At 34.1% G+C, this 23,313-nt stretch overlaps 1 protein-coding gene across 40 annotated transcripts in view; it reads left to right on the top strand.

Annotated features, from left to right (window-relative positions):
• The window catches only part of RIMS2 (regulating synaptic membrane exocytosis 2), a gene marked incomplete at its 5' end in the record, with an annotated part of 603,587 nt that overhangs the window by 394,587 nt on the left and 185,687 nt on the right, over positions 1-23,313 (top strand). For 24 of the 40 annotated variants that reach the window (XM_079901300.1, XM_079901311.1, XM_079901291.1 and 21 more), the window contains one exon: positions 7,660-7,725. The exons of the other annotated variants lie outside the window; for them this stretch is intronic. In XM_079901300.1, coding sequence (XP_079757426.1) covers positions 7,660-7,725 — 66 coding nt within the window. The remainder of the gene's footprint in view (positions 1-7,659; positions 7,726-23,313) is intronic. 40 annotated transcript variants of the gene reach the window in all.

Below are 23,313 nucleotides of genomic sequence, written 5' to 3'. Positions count from 1 at the left end.
TTAATTGTTTTATCTAAATCTAGGGTTATACTCAGTTCATGCTTATAATTTCATTGTGTTGGAGTACACTTTTCCAAAAGAAAAGATAGAGAATATCTTAGTCTTTAATAGTGTCAAACAAGTGTTGGCTTTTGTGTCTGAGATCTAAGAAGAAATAAGAACTTATTAAATTAATATCTTTCTTAGTGTTGAATGAAAGTTAATGTAATGTTTTCTTTTTCATTTATTTGACTTTTTCATAGTGGTCTGTGTCTTTAGGGGTAATTATAGGCATGCTACCTATAGAAATTGATGTTTATCAAGTACAATAATAGTGAATATGTTAGTGTGATTAGGAAGGAGTCATATTAGGGTGGATAAATGAGTTTTTTGATACCTAACAGAACTTAAGTAATTTTTGGAAATTATTTATGTAATGATTCATAAACTCCTTGTTCATTGAATGTTTGTTAAACAAATGATGAGGGAGAAAAGTCTGAAATGGCTTTAAATCTTCCCAGTTTATATAAAATGGACTTGATATTTTCTCGGAAGATAATACGGTATGGTCTAAATCTTGCAGAGAAGAATAGAATAAAGTTAACCTCTAGAATTATACTTACAAACAAAAATAGTCATTATCATATCAAATGCATAATATTTTATCAGTATTTTAAGACATATAGCCCTAAGGCTAGTGACCAGAAAAATGCTATTAAATCCTTGGTATTAGTTAATATTTGAATTAGTCATAATTGAAATGTCATATTTTCTTGTTTACTTTATAACTTTATGAATCTTTTAGTTTAGCAAAAATGTTCAAGTAATTCAGAAGTTTTGGGGAAAGATGATCCATGTGGTTTCATTGCTTTTGTGTTGTACATTACCAGATCATAATTACTCTTAATTGTGAGCTGTTTCAAATCCTTTTTGAAATAAATAAAATAGAATTTCATTTAAATAGGACTGTAAAACCATTTCTAATATATTAATTTTGAATTATTTTTGTAATCATTATTCATTAACATGAAGAATCAAAAATAAAAATACAGTATTATTCATGTAGGTAGTCTATCATATTATTAAACAATGGGTTCTTAATTTCTGTTTTATCCTAATATTCTAAAAGATTTTCTATAATAGAATGCATGTGAAAGCATTGTAATTTTTATGTACTATTTAGAAGGTAAGAATACTTTAGACCTCTTACAGTGAACTTTCATGAACAGCATTTTATAGAGTCAATCAATAATACTGTTGATTAAAAAGCCTAAAAGAGAATTTCCTTTGAGAGAGTAGGTAAAATTTAGGTATTTTGAGTGGTGCATTAACCTTTCTTGTCAGTAAGAATTGACACACTGACCTTAATAGTATTTCATGGAATGTACTTTTTTCATAGGATTTGGAACCAAATGGCATTGGGTTTGAATTTAAGCTTTTTGCCACTTGCTAGCAGTGTATTTTTGTGAAAACGAATCTCTTTAACACTTGATTTCCTTATCTATAAAATTAGAATATTAGTACCAACTTTATAGGGTTGTTGGGTAGATTAAGTGACATAGTGCCTCCAGTTGCATGGTACTCAAAAAAGGTGCCTTACTCTTAACATTTTAAAAGGATTTTTGGCTTACAAATAATTTACATTTTAATGTGCTTATCAATTAAGCAGAGAAATCAGTCAATTCAGGTGTTTTTTAAAGATGTTTGTAGAGAATATAGGACATGAGTTGTACCTTGAAAAAATGGGCATGTTTATTCAGGCAAGAACAAAAGCAAAGACACAGAGGCAGAATACACATGTACATCAGAAAGACCCAGTACGAAGGATGCAGGACTTGGAAACATATTGGAAAGTGTGAATGAAGATAATGGCTTTTACATTGGCTATATTGGGTGAGAAATGATGCTATTTGACATTAATTTGTAGTACCTGGTTAAACTTAAGGGTGTAACAATATCCTTTTCTTATAGGTAACATAAAAAAAATTATATATAAAATTTTGATTGGATCTTTGCACATCTCACTTTATTTTCATGAGTCAAATTCCTATTATGTTTTGAAAAGAAAGTAGGTTCATTACAAGTAATTCAGAAACTTGGATACAAGGATATTAACTAAAAATGATTAATTGTAATGGCCATCTTTCATCTTCCTTTTCATCGCCCATACTTTTTGTATCATTGTTTCTCTGGTAAATCCTGGTAACTACTACAACAAGGAACATCATTTTTCTGGGGCAAACCATGTGACTTTAGTATTAGAAATATTTCAAGAGCTTATTTGTTTATAGGAGTTAATTTACTATTAGAATAAGTGTGGAGTACTAGATACTATTTCTGTAGCATGTCAGAGATATCTTACAGTACATATTTTTATGTCTATCCTAGAGACCGAAATATATTGGTTGCATTTAATTCCATAGAGTATACTTTTAGCATAAAAAGAAAAAAAACATAACACTGGCAGAAGATATATTACTTCATAAACTTTTTTCTTCTATGCATTCAATGAATGCAGTTATATTCTAAAACGAAAAATGCCCTGTTATATGGATCTCTGAAATACCTCACACACATGCTATTTCTCTACTCTTTATCAGGCAACCAGCTACCAGAAAGTGCCAAACATACCTATAACTATTTATAGTCTTTTTGTGGTCCTTTCAGTTATAAACTATGAGAGAAATGCATCTCTGAAAGTTTGAAAATATAGAGAAAGTAAATGAAAAGAGAGAATTCATCGTACAAAAACAATACAACTTTTTATTCATTATATTTCAGGAATATATTTTAGCTTATTTAAATCATAGTATATTTTAGGAACTATAAGGTAGCAAAACAGTAACAATATCAGAGACAGAGCAGAAAGTTTGGAATTAGGTTGAGATTGTTGGAAACTTAGCTTTCAAAATCTACAGGTTACTTAAGAATACGATTTTTATCTCCTTTTGCAGTCCTTTTTATGTATCTGCTAGTCCTAAAAGGTAACATTCAGGCTAATGAAATATATAGAAGGATAATTCATTAAAAATATAATTTTGTTTTGTCTTCAAAGATTATATTTCTTAGTAAGAATCAGAGTGTGTCAGGAAATTGGATCAGTAATCTTGTTCAGTTCTTTGAATAGTGATATTTTTTTCTCATGATTTGAGAATCTGTTACTTCATTTCTTTCTCTTTTTAAAATTTAGTCACTTTTTTAGTTTTCTATTTTATTCTTTTACAGTGAATTACAGCTCTGCTCAATTTTTTAAAAATTTCAAACAAATTGGATTAAATGCATTTTGTAATATAACAACTTTAACTCATTATGAATATTCATGCCTATTGCTTAGATTTTATAATATCTGTTAATTTGGGGAGAAAAGTAAGAATACTTTAATAGAGAAGTATAAATAAAATGTTTTTAAGTTGTACTAATTGGATGCAGCAAAGGACTTCTGTATCTTAAGTGGATTTTAGGGGGCTTACTAAAACAGTATGGTTAATTTGTGTAATATTCATAGATGCGTCTTTATACTTTTCACTCCATCTCAAGGGGGGATCATGACCAGATTAGGTTAAGAGGTATAACATATCTATAGAAAAGTATATAGTCAGGGTTCTCCAGAGAAACAGAACTAGTAGGTTGGATAGAGAGAGAGGGATTTATTTTGAGGAATTGGCTCACATGAATATGGAGGCTGAAAAATTCTACCATCTGCTGTCTGCAAGGTGGAGACCCATGAAATGGTGGTGTAATTCAGACCAAGTCCAAAAGCCAGAGAACCTGAGAGATGATGGTATAAATCTCAGTCAGAGGGCCAGAGAGTTATGAGATGTCTAGCTCAAAAATGAGGCAGGAAAAAAGGGAAAAATTCCTCCTTCTTCTTACTTTTGTTCTACTCAAGCTCTCACCAGATTGCCTGATGCCCACCCACAATGAAGAGGGAAATCTACTGATTCCATCCTGAATCTCATCCTGAGACACCTTCACATACATACCCAGAAATAATGTTTAATGTGGACACCCCTTGGCCAATTAAGTTGACACATAAAATTAACCATCACAAAAAGGGAAATAAAACAAACTGTTGCTTGATGAAGGTGATTCCTGTACAATGTTTTCTTTCATGTTATAGAGACAAAATTAATTATAAACCTCCCCAAGGAAAATATTAGAAATTGGATGATGATATATATGTTCTATGATATGAAAATTTTAACAAGCTTTGAATTTTACACATTTTTGTTACTCTTAAGTAATTTTCAGAGACAGTTGATTCCTTTTTAATGCAATAAATCCCAACATCACTACTGCTGGATTTTCTTTCTCCTCTTTGTAAAGCCAAGAAAGTCTCTTTTTGATACCATTTTCCCTATTTTCTTATACTACATAGGTTTGTAATTTTTTGTTTACAGTTCTAGAATGTTTCTATGATTATGTGAACAACTGCTCTCTTTGGACAGTAGGTTGACCATGAAAACAGTGTAATTGTGTTATACTTTTTAGTTCAACCCAAAATATATTTATTGAGTGGGTCAAGCATTATGCACAAAGATTTAAAATAGGCTTCCTCCTGGTCTAGATAAACAGATGATCCAACTGATTATACTAAGTAATTCATACCAACTAATTATACAGTATACCAACTAGTTATAAAATGTAGAAGACTGGGTGGCCTAAGCATAGTAGTGTTGGAACAGATTGGAGAGAAAATTACTTGCTTGTATCTATTGGAAAGACCTTCAAAGAGAAGTTGGACTTTAAAAATGAGAAGAATTTTGAAAGGCAATGAAGTGGAGACAGGGAGTATGATGGGCATTCTTGGATGAGTGATGAGCATGAACAGAGTCTGGAAGTCAGGAGAGTATGGGAAATATTTAGAGAATCTTAGGTAGTCTGTTGTACCTAGATAAAAAGTTGTGGTATGGGAAAAGGGAAGTAATAGGAGATGAAGATTGAATGTAGCTTACAACTTAGTTGGTGTACCATTTTAAAAGAATATATACTTGTTTTTTGATATGGGAAGCCATTGAAGGATTTGGAGCAATGTGCCTACATGATCAGAAACATACTTCCATAGACAGAGTGGACCAGGAGAGGGTTGGATTCTGAAGGAAAGGAGACCTAATAGAAGGTTATTTCAGTGAACATGGTAAGCCTGATTTAAGGTAGTGGCAGAAGAAAAGGAAAAGAAGGAATAAATCTGAGTTATTCAGGCATTAGAATGAGCAATGTTTGTAAATCAATTGAATGTGGAAAATAAGGAAAATGGAGGAGTTAAATTTTGAGATTTTAAAGCTTGGTTTATTAAGTAAATATTTAAATCCTTAGTTGAAAGTGGAATTAAAAGAAAAGGAATAGCTAAAGTATTATATTAAATTCCAAAGGGGGATTAAAGAGTTATATATGAAACTAGAAGGGCCTTTAGAGATTATAGGGTACTATGTTCTAAAGGGGTACATGAAGAATTGCTGTTGTAGGTAAGGATGAAGCCAAATGGGTAGGGTCTAAGCTTCTTCCTCCCTCTGTAGCAGTGCCATTTTGATTTTATTGAATTCCTAAATATTGGTTTTACATAAAATTTTGTTTGAAAAACAACTGGTCTTCCACCCAAAAAGAAAGTTGGAAAACTACTGCTCCAGCCCCCTTATTTCACAAATGTAGCACCAGATGTCCAAATAGGCCAATGTCTTGCTTGTCTCACAATTAACATGTGTTTTTCTAAAATGCCTACATGACACTCAAGCAGCCATGTGGCGATCCCAGGAAGCGCCTGGAAATGTGAAACCCAAAGACAAATCAAGGCTAAACCAAAGTGAGAATTTACACTATAAAAACAAATAATATTATCCAGAAAGAAGGTGTTGGAGTATAAAGAAGGTCGAGGAACAAATCTTGGGAAACCACTGTCTCTGAGGAATAAAAAGAAAGGGAATCAGTAAGTGAAATGGATAAAGAAGCACTTAATAGGCAGAGACCGGACCAATGTGTACATGTTAAGAGCCTGAATTTTGGCTGAAGAAAGCCCTGAGTTTGAAACCAGTCCTGCTACTTACTTTACGGCTGTGCGCAAGCACTCACAGCCTAGTTTCTCTGTCTGTGGGAATACTAGACCCTATCTCAAAGAGTTGTTACGGGAAGCAAATGAGATCTAGACAAAGCTTTAATGGAGTATGTGGCACATAGTTAAGTGTTATATAAACACTATTTTTTTTCATTGAAGTATAGTTGATTTACAATGTCATGCCAATCTCTGCTGTGCAGCAAAATGACTCAGTTATACACATATAGACATTTTTAAATATTCTTTTCCATTATGGTTTATCACAGGATATTGAATATAGTTCCCTGGACTATACAATAGGGCCTTGTTGGTTATCCATTCTAAATTTCTAATAGCCAGAGAGAATAGTGTTTCAGAAACCAAGAGAGTATCAAGAAATAGAGGTTGAAAATCATTGTCTAAAACCATAGATAAGTGGAGTGTGATGAAGATCAAGAGGAAATTAAAGGACTTTTTAGAATTTCACAGGTAATATTCACAGCTTCAAGAGAATGATAGAGACAGAAATCAAATCACAGTAAGCTTTAAGCATGAGAAGTGAGAAAGTGGTAGCAAGAATTGTAGATATGTCTAAGATGTTTTATGATGAAAAAAAGTCAGAGGAAGGCAAGGTTAGTGAAGTTTTATTTTTAGGATTAAGTGCAGTTGTGGAAGGGAAGGCATGAGACAAAAATGAATGAAGCAAGGTCATGTGGGAAGTAGGATTACAAGTAGAGGAATTGCCTCTTCGTTTGCTGCAAAAGAGGACAAGTGGAGATATAAATATATATGTACTCTATATTTAGAGGTGTTGAGAGAGACCAAGATTGGTTTCCATTTTTTACTGAAACATAATGATCATCTGCCAAAATTAAGTGTTTTGACATGAAAGACTTAAAAAAATAGAAAATTTTAGATCAGTGCTATAGAAAGAAGAGAATCAGCTACAGAAGGGTAAAAAGGTCAATGTGCTACTTTGATGGCTTATGGTAGTCATGAGGCATGAAGTGTAGCAGAGCCAATAGCATGTAATAAACATATAATAAACATAGTGAATGGAAAATGGATAGCATCTGATACATTTACAAAATAAAATTAGTATTCAATTAAAGGAATTTGAATCAGTTTGCTCCTTTCTAAATGGAATTTTATAAACTCTTTTAGTTACTTTTAATTAGTAATGATTGAAAAAGAAATAGCTACCTTATAAAATCTCCTAAGTGTGATAAGTATTAGAAATTACCTCTTTTATTATTTTCGTCTTAAGCTTTCTGGTTATTTTATTATTTTTCTCTTTCTACCTTTCCTCCTAAAAAATGAGAAAGCATCTGTATTGTATAACATTTTATAGATGGTGCTAAAGATGTTTGAGTGATAATTGATAAGATTTTATTTTGAAATATTATTTGTTTAATCTCAATTTGTTACATTTTCTTGTGTTTTGTTTTAGAATATTTAGCATATTTTAACCTTTAGCACTGCCATATTACAATGGACATTGGGAGGAAGGAGCAAGCTTTCCAGTAACAGTTTTCATTTGCTTTGCTTACTATCTGCTTATCTTTTTTGAATCTCACTTTTAAAAATTAAAATGTACTTTCTCATTTCTTTCCTGAGTCTCATTTATATTCTTGTTTCTACCATGCTTGCAGTCATTTTCTTACTCTACCTCGCTCCAGATACAGTCAGACCATTGAACATCATCACAGGGATGGCAGGTATATTTTTCTTACAATTGAGTCTGTTCGTAGAATTGCATGTGCCTATCTATTGATATGATATAACTCACTTCTATTTTTGTTTTTTATATATACATATATGGTTATTGATGAAACATAGAAGTATTATCCTTATAAAATAGTAGAAAATAAAGCATATATAAACACTTTAATTGTGTTAGGATGTCAAAAATATAGCTTCCCTTAATGGGCTAGGATCATCTCTGATGATTCTAAACGTTTAACTCACCAGAAATTACATTTGACTCTTATTACATACAAAAGTAGAATAACAGTATTATTAAAAATTAATTGCATTTGACAGCCCACCTTCCTCTGCAGCACTAGTTGATAATTAGATATTTAGGCAGAACTAGTTGATTGGTACATATCTTAACAACCCACTTCCCCCACCTCCCTCTGCAGTCAGTCCTTGAAAGTGCTTAGGTTGGGCTGAGGTTTATGAGGGTAAACTCAGGTTTATGGTTACCTTGTCAAAGGTGGCTGTGATCTACTCATTGGTTATAGTAGATGAACCCAGATCCCTGGAGAATACTGAGTCTGTCTACCCAGACCCAGTATTTCTAGTCTACCACCATTCTCCTTGTACTGAAGGGAAATATAAATTACCTGGCATTTAACAGAAAGGAAGATTAGCTTTCTAGTTAATCCTAGAAGGAAATCGAGTGGGGAAAGAAGGTCTGTAAAGCTTGCAGTTTCTCAAGGCTAAACGTAGCTTTAGTGATTTGAGCCAGTTCAGTGACAACATTTTTAGGCCCGGTAGGCAGAGAAAACGGCAATAATAATGTGGTTGTGGATTTAGCTGTATAGATAAGGAATTATGTGCTGTACTCACTCTGACTATGGTTTCAAAGTGATTTGGGTTATGTGTGATCACTTTTATCCTATTAGTTTAGTTAATTAATAGTTGATAATGAAAGAGCTTAGAAAAAAATAATTGAAACTAATGGGTAAATTCCTAAGGATTGAATTCATTTAGACAAATGTGGAAGGAAACATAGAGATATCATCAATAATAAATTCCTAATTCAAATTTTGTGATGTCTTTCAGTAAATGTAATTGAAATTTAGTGCCTTCCAGTTTATTATATGATAGTGGTTATTGCTATATTTTATTTTCTTTTACATTTCTCAGTCTCTTTTTCTGTTATTTTGCTTCAATACTAAATAATTTTTACTTTGTTGTTGTTAATGACTTTTATTTTTATTATTGCTGTATATTACATTCAGACTATTTTTTGGTTGCAATGATCATACATTTATCTTACAGAAATGTGAAAAGCAGTTTTATAATTTATAATTGGGCAAAAAACAGTTTTATAATCCTTATAATTGGGCAAGACCTTTCTTAAGGTGGGTGGCGTGAATGAGACATTACTGATTATAGGCTTATTCTTCTTACACTGGTATCTTTCCAGTTAAATATACATTAAGATCATGAACCACATTAGTTTTTTATACTCTGTATTTTTCTTAATTATCAATAAGTAGCTTGTCTGCTTCATATCATTTATTCTTTCAGTAACCCAACATAGATAGAACCAGTTCTTTATCAGCTCTAGGTTGGTTATCAATTTCATATACTTACTCAAATTCTCAGTCTCAGCCTAGCTGGCCTATTTTGATAGAGAGATTTCTGAATTGTCTTTTGTGCCATAATTTAGTTTATATTCAGGAAATACAATATCATTGATGTTTATATTAAAGTAATACAAGGTTAGAAAAATCAGTTTTAGAAAACAAGTTATCAAATAACTTACTATAAGATTTGCTGTCACTTAAATGATTCAAATCTGTGAGTCTAGTGTATACCTACTCTGGAAAAGTTGGATAGATTTTGTGAGAATGCAGTCTTTAGTTGCTTTTAAAAATATTACCTTTTATCGTTATTACTTTGACACATACAAAAGAATGTGTGCATGTTTCAAAGCATAGTAATAAAATAAGCATTTATGAATCTACTACCCGAACCAAGAACCAGAATATATGGTTGGTTATACTCCTTGCATCTACCTATAAGCTCCTTGCCTATTGCATTCGTATGCCTCTTCCAAAGAAGTAGTAAGTGCTGTACTGAACATTCAGCTTAATATTTCCTTCCTTTGTTTTTTTTTTAAAGTGACTTTGATCATTTATTTCACTCTGCTAACTTCCTGAGTTACTCGGTCCCGCTGACTCCCACTTAAATCCACTATGAGATTCTGGGGATTGTTGAAAATATAAAAACTCTTCTAGTCACCTATCCCTTCTTCTTTATTTATTACTGTAACATTCCATGCTTCTTGTTTAACCCCTGAACCTTTGTAGGTAATACAACTGAACACAATCACCCATTTCCCTTACACATTGATATCATCTGTTGACCTCTTGGTTATGCTATTTTATGCATGTGGCTTTAGTTTTCCTCTTTATCACAATTTCTGCCATGAGCCTGAGTGCTGTTAGCATTCACCTGAATGATCTATTCAGCACCCACTCACTTCCTTGACCATCTCAAATTGGAGGTAGTGAACTTTACCCCCAGTTCTACTTCACTCAGTCACTCCCATGGCCATGCTCTGAATATTATCGTCACTTGAAATTGTTCTACCTTTGAAATCTTTTTAATTTTTTAAAAAAATTTAATATTTTATATACTTTTTAAAGGTTACTTTCCATTTACAATTAATACAAAATACTTCACTCTTGGACAAGAACTACACATGGTTCCTTCTTATTCTTTCATTGAGTTACTTTTAACTCATTGGTTCTTTTATCTCAATAGACAACTCCACTCTCTTTACCCATTTACCTTTCCCAATTAGTCTCCACTTTTCTTTACTTACTTACATATCCAGAGGTTGAATCCATTCTCAGAAATATCCTCAGTTCCCTTGCTACATTGTTCTGCTTTTACCTATTTGACAAAGTCCAAATGTGGATCAATCTCTGTCTCTTGCCAAATGGTTTTTTATCTAAATTACCCAAGTTCTCCCTAACTACCTACTTGAGAAAAAATAACTGAACATTTAAAGGAAAAGTGACCTCTTTATTGAGGATTGTGGAAAGAATGAAAAGAAATTGGCACCAACTTTCTAAGTATCCAGTTTCCTGGTCTAGATTTCAAGATGGCATTAACTATCATGGTCTGGGAATTCCCTTTCTGTGAATAAATATATGTTAATAGTTCCAAGTAGACCATAGTTTGGCTGTATGAAATCTGGAATTTTCTGAATGGAATAAATGTAGTAAACTCAACATGGCATCTCCAATATGTGAAGAATCAGAACAATTGGTCTCTCTGTTTCATGTTTGTAAAATGAAATATTATGAGTGCTTTCTCTTTGGAACAGATGAAGAGAAGCTTAAATAATGTTTGCTAAACTTCTTTTATATTACTTCAGGAAACAAATATTTAACTAATATTAAGAATCAAAACTTCTTTTTCTTCTGAACAGGTTATGCTGACCAGTGCAAAATTATCTCTGATCATTGTGTATTTTAAAACACATTCAACGTTTAAACAAACATATTTAGAATGGATATCAGGTTGCCTTTTATTGATTTCCCTTTAAGATATATCCTTTATTTCAATAAATATATCTTTTATATTTTAAAATTTACCCCCAGCCCTACTTTTCCTCCTAGTAATTATCTTTACTTAAAGCTATACATAGCATATTAAGGAATCACTGACATTGCTGGTGGACAACGTGGCAACTTTTACATAAAAATGTGATGGAGGAGATGACAACTAGGCTATATCTTAAAGGAAGAATTAGAATTATTTAGGAGGAGGTAAGGTAGGATGTTGGTGGAATTTTCAAGAAATATATGAGCAAAGTTACTAAAGTAATAAACACCGTGTTTTAGTGCTGTTGGAGCATTAGCCACAAGGCAGGGAATAGCAAGAAATGAATCTGGAATGATAGAGATAGTCCTGATTATGAATAACCTTGTATACTCTCTTAAGGAACTTAGGTCTAAGACTGTATGTGATAGAGGTACTTTGAAGAGTTTTAGTTTGGGGATGGCTATAATACATTTATTCACTCTAGAATAATTACTCTAGAGACTCTGTGGGTGGTTGATTTGAGAGAAAAGGGTATGGAAAAGAAAAGCACATACCGAGGTATTTGCCTTGTTCTAGGACAGCAGAAACTCTTTGAGGGCCTGAACTAAGTAAGGTAGTGGATGGAGAGATAGAAGATGAGAGTTAATCAATTAAAATCAATAATACTTGGTAAACAATGGGATTTGGATGTTGTGGGGGAACCAAGAGTCAAGAAACGCTCCTAGTCTTACAGCTTGGGTAACTGGGTGCCTGTGGTACCTTAAAAAGATGGGGGGAATTGTTAGGAGAGGAATCAGTTTCGGTGAGAGACAAGTTCAGTTTTGGAATTATTGAGAGGGCTAAGAGGAAACCTCTAGCAAGGAGTAAAATAAATAATTTTCAAGCTTAAAGTAGTTTAGTCTACGTAGAGCAATTTGCGAGTAAATTTACTACTAGTGGGAAGTAGCCACAAAATGAAAGTGAAATCAACCAGAAAGACTACCCATGAAATGGAGCCAAGGAGTTTTCCTCTGCCATGGGAAACATTATCATTTAAGTGGTAGATGAAGGAAGAGAAATTTCTGAAGGACATAGTGAAGGAAGAATGAGAAAAGTAAGAAGAATAGAGCTAAAAAATTAGAGTTATAAGAAAGAAGAAATAATGTCAGCAATAAAAATAATAAATGAAAAATGCCCATTGATTTGTCAAGGGAGAAGTCATTGGTGACTTCCACTGATGATTTTGGAAGGGTAGTGAGGGAAGAAGGGCAGAATTCAGTGGCCTGAGGCATGACTGAGAGATAAGAAAATAAATACACCAGAAGAGTGTGGAGGAGAAGTATTAGATAGGGGTATGTGATACCAGAGTAGGTTTCTTTCTTTTAGAATAAGAAATATACCCTGTGTTGATAGGCTTGGAGGAAAGAATGCTTTAGGAAAAAAAGATAGGTTGAAAACACAGGAAAAAAAGAGGATGACTGGAAGAAAGGTCTTAGAGCAGTAGGTAGGGCTAGCCACACAGGTGGAGTTTGTAAACATAAAGAAGCTCTTATTTACCATTGAGACAGGAGGAAAATAGATGAGAGAGTTGGAACTAAGTAAGTTTTTAAAGGATGTTAAATTGAAGGTAATTTTGTTTGATAACCTCAATTTTGTTGTTGCTGTAATAGAGATTACATGATTGTTTTTGAGACAAATTCCTGAGGATTCCCAGAGGTTGAATATGATGTTTGATTGAAAATGAGAAAGTTTAAATAGTTGTTGGGTAAAAACTGATGGGAACTGATTAAATATAAGTAAAAAGATTTTTGGTTATGCAACCACGGCAAATGTTGGAAACCATGAATTTGTAATGTGCCAACCTGTATGAATGTATGCTTTGCTTAAGCAATACCCAGTTGCCTAGATGTTGAAGAATCAGATTATTGAATTGAACCAATTTTAGGGTTTTGATGAATGTTTGGAAGATTTGGTATAAAAGGGAATCTGAGTGTTTTTATAGGAGGGGTTCAGATGATCAGTCACAGAGTCTAGGATGAGAAGGATGGAAGAAAAGCAAAGAGGGTGCTATATACTGGCAGGAATTGGTTGGACCAAGGAACAAAAAGTATCAAATGGAGATTAAGTAAGTTGGGAGTGAGATTATAAAACACCTGACAGAAATAATGATTGTCATCAGTTTGAGATATTGGAGTTTAATATTTCTGAGTTTAAATAGTTTCATTGGATTCTAAGATCCACAGTGTTTCCCTAGGAGGGAGCGCTGATGCAGGAAAAAAGTGACAATTATTGAAGTTTTGAAGATCCAAGAGTTGTGGTTCAAGATTATTGAACAGTTTTCTGCACGTGCATTGAAATCTCCTAGCATTACCATAGGAATTACGGTAAAGAAGACAGCAGACACCCAATTCCTCAAATTATCAATGACTAAGGGATAGTGATTGGAAGTGGGATAGATATTAGCAACCTGAATTAATAATGGATCTTATAGCCAAGGGGCATGCTGAATAGAAATAAGGACATGTACATTACAGTGGGAGAGTAATGGCCAGAGTGTCTCTAGGGAACCAATCTCTCCTAAATCCATGGACTTTGAAATGTGAAAGAATAAGTAGCTTCTGCAGGTGAGAGTTACACTGGAAGGAGAGTCTGCAGCGTTGAGCTAAATGTTATTTAAGGTAGGGATATGCAGAAACCATTCTACAGAATGGTTGATGACGTAAGGAAGTTAGTTAACAGTGGATAAGGATTCTTGAAAATATAGCTAAGAGAATCAGAGAATATTAAAGTGGTACAGAAGAGAATACAAGAAATGAAGAATTTAGAGAGAAGATATCGGGGGCAATTGGGCTTGCCCTTTACTTGATACTAAGAATTACAGAGATAAGATGCTTAAATAGAAGTGATATACCTCAACTATCCTAAATTTATCCTAAGTTGTTTTGGTGCCAGAATTGGAAGTTGTTTTGGTGCCAGAACTGAGTTAGGTTCTGGGAAGGGTCTGACCTGAGGCTAGAGTAGTGCTGAGGGATGCCATAGCGTTTGAAGAGAGGCAGTGAATGGTCTTTTCTTAAGGTATTTGGGGCCATGACTAGGACCCTAATTAGAGAAAGGTTTCTGACAAAACTAGTGGAGTCACAGGAGGATGAGATTCCTGTGTGGAATGTAGAATGTTTTCCTGTAGATGCCCTATCTGAGAAGTATACTGAAAGCCCTTAGTGAATGGGATCAAATCTAAGTAATTCACACTTCCTGAGCTACCCCTCCCCTTTTTGCCTTAATTTCTTTGCATTGTTACAAACCTCCTTTCCTCTTAGAAGCATTTTCTTCTCCATCACAAGTAATCTATTTGTGTTTCTGACTGTACGCTTTCTTAATTTCTCTGGAATTTTCCTCCATTCATTATTTCTTGTTTCCCTTACATTTCAATCTCTCTTACTTTACTAATTTGTTTTTCCTCAAATTGTTGTTACGGAGGACTGTTGAAATCTCCTTGATAATACCTTCTTTCTATTCTGCCACACCTTCAAGCTCCCTTGAGAATGATCAGTTTCTCTCTCTTACTTGGGTCATGTTTCTTGACTATGTATTTTTACATATGCTTTCTCCACTCCTTCATCAGCTCCTAAGCATTAACCCTCTACAGTCTGACCTCTGCTTCCAGCACTTTATTTTAAATGATTTTCTCCATGGTTCTTATTTGCTGTATCTTTTTACACATATTTATCCTTGTTATGTCCTTGCATCTGCCATTATTAACCACTTCTCTTTTTAGCCTCTCTAATGAATAGTGAAATATTAATATAATACAGTGACTTCTCAAACTGTCTGATTATCTGACTGACATCTGTACAAGAATATTCTTGCAACGCTTCACAAATTTAAGTCCAAACCTGAAGTTACTCTCGTTCTTCCCAAGAATTCTTCTATTTCTGTTACTAGATCATCCTTTCATTTTGGAGGCTGGGAATTTCAGGCTCTTTCCTTGGTTTATTCATGTCTTTCATTTAATTCATATGGTGATTTGCCAAACGTTATATAGAGGAAAAAAAAAAGCCATCCCTGGTCAAAGAAGTTAACAGGCTTTAGAACCAAGAAAGCACAATTCAAATTCCAGCTCAAAAAATATCTAATTGTGTGACTTTGACCAAGTTTCTGTGAGCCTTAGTTTGCTTATTTCTAAAATGAGAGAGATTGAATTATACAATTTCTGAGATTCCTTCTAACCTTAAAATTCTGTTTGTATAATTCTGTATATTGTATATTTTGTACATTGTGATTTATGTTTGTCATCCATACCTTCTTCTGTTTCCAAACTTTTACTACAAGTCAGCCTTTTCCTACTCTAATTCATTCCATACACTACTGCTGAAGTCATCTTCTTAATTCATCACTTAAAAAGTACCTTTGTTCAGAACTTTTTGGTCACTCTCATTGAAAATTAAACCCTGTCTTAACCTCTTAACTAGATGTTTAAGATCTCTATAAACTGACTCCAAGCTAATTTTCTAACATTTTACCACATTCTACTTTCTGTTATTTCTAGTATTTCCATTTGACTCTTTTTCTCCCCTCCAACCAGATTTACTGACCATAACAAAATTCTATATACAAAGTGATCTAGACCTGTTGCTTCAAAACAAGATCTTTTCTTACTAACATTTTGATAGGTCAGTCCATACAATGTCAAAAAGTGCTTACTCTAAAATTAATAGAAAAATGTCCAATGCATATTAAATGAATGACCTAACTATTGAAACTCTAATAACTCTTTAAGATAATTAACATAGGTAGACTGTAGTCCCTATCACAGGCTTCTGGAGAACTGACATGGGACGTCAGAAGGCCATTTTGTGCAATGCCACTGTGACGCCTTTGTGTTTCTGGATCATGATGTTCCCATTGTCTGATTCTAGACACAACACAGGAATATCAGTGGGGTCAGAGGTTAGCTTAGCTGCTTGCTGGGCTAGAACGATATCACCCAAGCCTGCTCATCTGACCGGGTCCCACGGCAGCCCAGGTTAAGTCCCTGTGAATCTGTGACCAGGGCTCCATCAATGGATGGATTCTGCACTGTGTCCTCCAAGTGCTACTCAGAAGTCGTCTTCATCCCACCCACTGTGTGCCAGGCCCAGGACTGCACAGCACATGGCGTCCTTCTTCACTACTGGCCTCCCATTTGACTCTTTTTTATGGTTGCCGTCTATCTGCTGATATTTCTTCAGCTTTTCATGCAGAAGATATTGTCCATCCTTTCTAAGATAGTCTTTAACATGCGAATCATATAATATTTTAAATTCCCTGCCTGATAGTCCCAACATGTGTCCTAGCTGAGTCTGACTCTGTTGATTGCTTTGTCTCTTGACAGTGGGACTTATCTTTCTTGCTTTTTGGTGTTTCTAGTAATTTTGACTGTTAGACATCATGTCATCATTAGTGACTGAGGCAGATAGTATTTGTGCCTGAAAATGTGCATACCTTTTGTTCTGTGTGTATGTATGTGTATTTAGGAGGGGATTAATCAGTCCTCTGACTACTACCTCTATGTGATTTGAACTGACATTATGAAGTAACAGCTAGGGGCAGCAGGCAGCAGTGTATATGAGGAGTTTCCACTATCCATGTAAAACTAGCAAACAAAAGAAATGCCAGTGAATTGTTCAAAGTTGACCAGTGAAACTTTTGAACATGGCACTCAGGTATTCTAGAGTGAGGAATATGCCTAATCACATTTACTCATGTCATACAATAGCAATGCATAATTTGGTTCTTTAGAGATACATCTTTAAGATGTTTGTTATTTTATGGAATCTTTGAGGACCTGGGAAGGGAAAACATACTATCAATGCTTTAGTGAGATAACTTGAATTTCTTACAGTTAACAAAATGGTATTATACTTCAACATCCACTGAAAACGGAAACTATTTAGTAAAATAAGAATTTTATAGATAGGTGATAATTATATCATCTCTCAGGATTTTAAAAAAACATATATATATATATATTTTTTGCGATACGCGGGCCGCTCACTGTTGTGGCCCCTCCCATTGCGGAGCACAGGCTCCAGACGCGCAGGCTCAGTGGCCATGGCTCACAGGCCCAGCCGCTCCGCGGCATGTGGGATCTTCCCGGACCGGGGCACGAACCCGTGTCCCCTGCATCGGCAGGCAGACTCTCAACCACTGTGCCACCAGGGAAGCCCCCAAAAAACATATTTTAAAGATGTATTAATTTGCTGTAGTTGCTGAGTAAATAATCTTGCTTATTTGTTTTGTTTCTGCTATTTTTGAAGTAAAAATGAAATAACATTGAGAATTATAACTACTATAACTGCTATTACTACTAATAAAATACTCAAAATATCCTCAAGATATTTATATTTTACATGTTTCTGTGTGTGCATGTCTACTAATACAATATATCTTTATTGTTCTGGACAAAATTGGGGTAATCTTTTCTTCTTGCTGTTTCCAACATTGACTATTTTTTAGAAAATACTTCTATAGATAAGGGAACACTTTACTTCTCTTTTTGTTGATAAAATAGGGTTATGAGAAATAGTAACATGTTTTTCTACATTAAAAGTGTTTGGTTTCTCTCATCAATATGTGTATTATTACCATTTTCACATGTTAGATTGTTATTAACTTGGCTGACCCTAGATATTGCTGTTATTTTTGAATAAAATCATTTACTTTTAACTAACATACAGAATTTAATGTTTAACTGAACAGAAATGTTCTGTAAAAAAAAAAAATGCTGTCATGCCCAAGGAAAATTAATCTATCTTCCTCCAAAATAATAAAATATTACTCTTCATATACATGGTAAATAAGTATTTCTGAATATGTACTTATTACCATGGTATTTTATGTACTTGCAATTCTCTTAACTTTGGAAGCAATGCTAAAATAATTTTGGAAGCAATGCTAAAATAATATAGAGTTTTTAAAAAGTTAAACTGTACCTTGCACAATATGATGACCATGAAAATTATAGAGTTGAATCATATAATTGCTGTAAATTACTTGATATGTTATACAAATATATAACATATTTTATATTAATTACCCTAAAATATCTCATTTTAAAATTCTGTAATATATTTATTTCTTCAATTATGCAGCTAATGCTCAGACAATCTCTAAACGTTGAAGGTGTTTTATCCAAAGTATAATGCTGCTGCTGTTAATCAGCTTACTATATTACATAATATAGATGTAGGGAAGTCATTTCTTGCCCCAAACATGAGATTATACTTCTTGTCCTTCAGAGATACATCCAAATTTATTTTTAAGATTTCAGCTTTATAAAGAAATAATTTCTTTATAAAAAAGAAAAAATAGTAATTCCTAAGTAGCTTTACTTTTTACAAGTCTATTTAAAAAAAACCCTATTACATTTACTTATCTTTACAGTATAAATGCAAAATAAGTCTGTCTGATTTAACATAGACTCTAAAGTCTGAGTTACATTCTAGGACAATTTTCATTGATATCTGAATAATACTTTGAAGCACTGTGATGTTTGTTTTTCATTTTTTTAGTATTCTTCTATCGTATTTAGAGAGATAGTCTACATTGAGCTTATGTTGATCTGGAGTTGTATCATTGCAATGGTTGTATATAAGTGAAAGAAAATGCTCACTGGCCTATTCTTTTCTGTTACGCTGCGTAACTCCCATGTACTTTGAGACTAGGAGAAGTAAGTAGCAAAGGTGATGAAATAAGTAGGAAGCTGTGCCAGATACCTGGAAATTAAAAAATCTTTCAAAGGCGACTATACGAGAGGAAAAATGATTGAAAACATACAACTTCACTTGATCATTATAAAATGATTTTTCCCTTAGAAATCCTCATCAAATCTGCATGTACTATCATATGCTTTTAAAGCTGGGTTGTTACAATACTGGGTCTTGTTTCAATAGTGTCAGTCAATATAATTCAAAAAGAGTCATGTACCACAATGTTTACTGCAGCTCTATTTACAATAGCCAGGACATGGAAGCAACCTAAGTGTCCATCGACAGGTGAATGGATAAAGATGTGGCACGTATATACAATGGAATATTACTCAGCCATAAAAAGAAACGAAATTGAGTTATTTGTAGTGAGGTGGATGGACCCAGAGTCTGTCATACACAGTGAAGTAAGTCAGAAAGAGAAAAACAAATACCGTATGCTAACACATATATATGGAATCTAAAAAGGAAAAAAAATGGTTCTGAAGAACCTAGGGGCAGGACAGGAATAAAGACACAGACATAGAGAATGAACTTGAGGACATGGGGAGGGGGAAGGGTAAGCTGGGACAAAGTGAGAGAGTGACATGGACATATATACACTACCAAATGTAAAATAGATAGCTAGTGGGAAGCAGCCCCATAGCACAGGGAGATCAGCTCAGTGCTTTGTGACCACCTAGAGGGGTGAGATTCGGAGGGTGGGAGGGAGACGCAAGAGGGAGGAGATATGGAGATATATGTATATGTATAGCTGATTCACTTTGTTATAAAGCAGAAGCTAACACACCATTGTAAAGCAATTATACTCCAGTAAAGATGTTAAAAAAAAAAAAGATGTGAAGACACAGGGAGAAGACAGCCATGTACCAGCCGAGGAGAGAAGTTTAAGGAGAAACCAACCCTGCCAACTACTTGATCTTGAACTTCCAGGCTCCAGAGCTGTAAGAAAATAAATTCTGTGGTTTAAAAAAATATGAATTAGCTCTATTTGTGGAGTATCCTCTGCAAATGCTTGCAGTTTGGAATAGCAGCCACTAAATAAGCAGAGCTATAATCTGTATCTATCCAGGTAAATGGCACATACAAACTCTGAACTATTATAAACATATATATCAGAAAATGTAAACTATTTAAGAATAGAATTCTGACAGATATTAAATCACTTTTAAAAGACAACCAAATTATTTACCTAAGAAAGATTTAAATATACAGGTCAGTGTTTCCTAACTTGTATATGGCTTGATTTTGTCAGTCTTGTAAAATCTGTTTACCCTTTTTAGAATAATATTTTGAAATACATAAGGTAAAATAAAGTAAATAAGTAGGATCACAAAGGAAACTATTTACATTGAAAGATAGACCCCAAATTCAGAAACCCAGGTAAACACTTAAATATTTTATGCCTTGCAAACGGTTATCTATTATTTCCCATGCCTCAGTTGCTACTATTCAAAATTAATTATTTATAAGTTCTTACCTTAAAATTAAAACTCACTAAGAATTTGGGTGGAAGTTGGCAAGTTTTATATCTCAGTTCCTTAAAGAACCTGCTATGAAGCTGGGTATTATATATGAGACTTAGGCATTGCTGCTTTCGATTTTCTCAGCAATAATCTTAGTTCTCACCTAGTAAGACCTTTTCTTACCCAACTGTGGGAGCAGGAGCCTATCTTGACCTTCTACTGTGTTATCAAAGTTTAAAATATGAAAGCTTTCCCCTCCCCTTAACTGTGGTGGAACATTTCAGTAAATTTCTACCTTCTACTGTGGTTCTTGTCATGTTCCACTTATTAAACAATTTTCATTTCACACTATGGAAATCATATAATTCATATTATTGATGAATATGGAAAGAAAATATAAGTAATATTTAAAACATTGATTATAATCTTCAAACAATGTTTTCACTAAAGAGTTTTTTTAAGGAATATTTCCTAAAGAGTGGCCTGTTTGCTGTAAAAATAATAGTATCCTTTCAAGGACATAGAACTTAGCAACACATTTGAAATAATTCTCTGGATTTCACTCACGATTATATATTTCAATTATTAAAAGATAGTGTCAAAGAAGTGTAAGTGTATATCCTGATATTTCACGTTCCACTCGGAAAAATTACTTGGTGGAATCAGAATAAATCAAATTTTGCATAAACAAGTGAAATATTAGCTTAATTTTCTGTTGGGATAGTCATAGATATTCCAGAAAGTTGTGTTACTACATGTTATGTAATGAAATAAGTTTATTACTAATTTAAGATAATAGGAAATATGAAAATAAATTAAAGATTGATACTTTCCAAAAATAGGTTTTAAGGAATCTAAGGTATATACATCCCTTTGATTCTGGTTACCTATTGTGTTGAATATATTCAAAGATATGTACACCAACAACATTTAACAAATATTGAGCGTATTTCTTTCTTTCTTTTTTTTTCTTTTTCTTTTTTTTTTTTTTTTTTTTTTTTTTTTGCGGTACGCGGGCCTCTCACTGCTGTGGCTTCTCCCGTTGCGGAGCACAGGCTCCGGACGCGCAGGCTCAGCGGCCATGGCTCACGGGCCTAGCCACTCCACGGCATGTGGGATCTTCCCGGACCGGGGCATGAACCCGTGTCCCCTGCATCGGCAGGCAGACTCTCAACCACTGCGCCACCAGGAAAGCCCTCTTTTTTAAAAATAAATTTATTTATTTATTTATTTTGGGCTGCATTGGGTCTTTGTTGCTGTGCATGGGCTTTCTCTAGTTGCAGTGAGCGGGGGCTACTCTTCATTGCACTGTGTGGACTCTAGGCACGTGGGCTTCAGTAGTTGTGGCACGTGGGCTCAATAGTTGTGGCTCGCGAGCTCTAGAGCTCAGGCTCAGTAATTGTGGTGCATGGGCCTATTTGCTCCGCGGCATGTGGGATCTTCCCGGCCCAGGGATCAAACCTGTATCCCCTACATTGGCAGGTAGATTCTTAACCACTATGCCACGAGGGAAGTCCTGAGCATATTTATTTCTAAAGAGGCGTGTTCTTTCTAAAATAAATTTTCAGGAACAAAAATAGAATTATGATTTCTTACACTATCAGGTTGCCTTTTCATTTCTCTCTTTGACTAGTAATTGAATATTGTATATGTATTTACATTTAATCTCAGCTTCTTTTCACATATTCTGGATACACTTATAAAAAAACTAAATTCTTAAGAAATCAATCATATTATAGTACATGGACTTAAAAATAGTTAAAAAATTATTTGCCTTACATGTTACCCTATGAATTGAAAGTGTAAGATAATCACAAGGTAACGTTGTAGAGTAAATCCAGTATCCAGTTCCTAAAGTCATCTAATCTAATGCCTACTGGTCCAATATGCCACGTAATTACTTACATTTGGGAAATTGTGTCATTTCTTTTCTTATTTTTCTTTAATTGCTTGTATTTTTCATTATCAAAAATAAGATTGAGAGAATTTATAGGTAAAGTGGAAGTCCTTAATACATTAATCTTGAGGGAGACTACTGCTTTCTTTACTGTCTATAATATATAAACATTTCCATTGCTGTGGTTACAACTACATGCAGGGATAATAGTTTCATTTGAAGTATACTTTGGAGTATGTGTTACTTTGGAGTTCTAGAGCCAAAGCTAGTGTTTTTTGGGTTGTTCCATACATAGTGGGGCTGGTGTTAGGAGACATTTACTGATTACATGTTAGATGTAAAAGCATTATGCTAGACTCCAGAGATACAAAAATTAGTATTGATAGGTTATTCATTTAAGTCTGCTACTTTTAAGAAGGATTAGGTTTTGATGTTAGATTTATTTGTGGTCAAATTATGTGAAATCACATTGTTTCAGAACCATTATTATTTCAATCAATTAATACCCATCCTGAATTGTGTTGGTTGGCATTGCTAAACTGCACTGAGATAAATGACATAGATTGGTTGATTAACTCCTTTTCTATACAGTGATTTTTCTTGTGGACCATGTTTTTTTGTTTTTTTTTGTTTTTTTTGTTTTGCGGTACGCGGGCCTCTCACTGCTGTGGCCTCTCCCGTTGCGGAGTACAGGCTCCGGACGCGCAGGCTCAGCGGCCATGGCTCACGGGCCCAGCCGCTCCGCGGCACGTGGGATCTTCCCGGACCGGGACACGAACCCGTGTCCCCTGCATCAGCAGGCGGACTCTCAACCACTGCGCCACCAGGGAAGCCTTGGACCATGTTTAAATATGGCTACAGACTGCAAAGTTGCACAGCTTTCTCGTAACATTTTGATTCTGCTGTTTGAATGTTTTGGTGTATCAA

This window comes from Stenella coeruleoalba (assembly GCF_951394435.1).
Source record: "Stenella coeruleoalba genome assembly, chromosome: 17".
Lineage (NCBI taxonomy): Eukaryota > Metazoa > Chordata > Mammalia > Artiodactyla > Delphinidae > Stenella > Stenella coeruleoalba.
The sequence above is the reverse complement of the archived record's forward strand: the minus strand, read 5'-3'. Positions and strand labels throughout refer to the sequence as shown.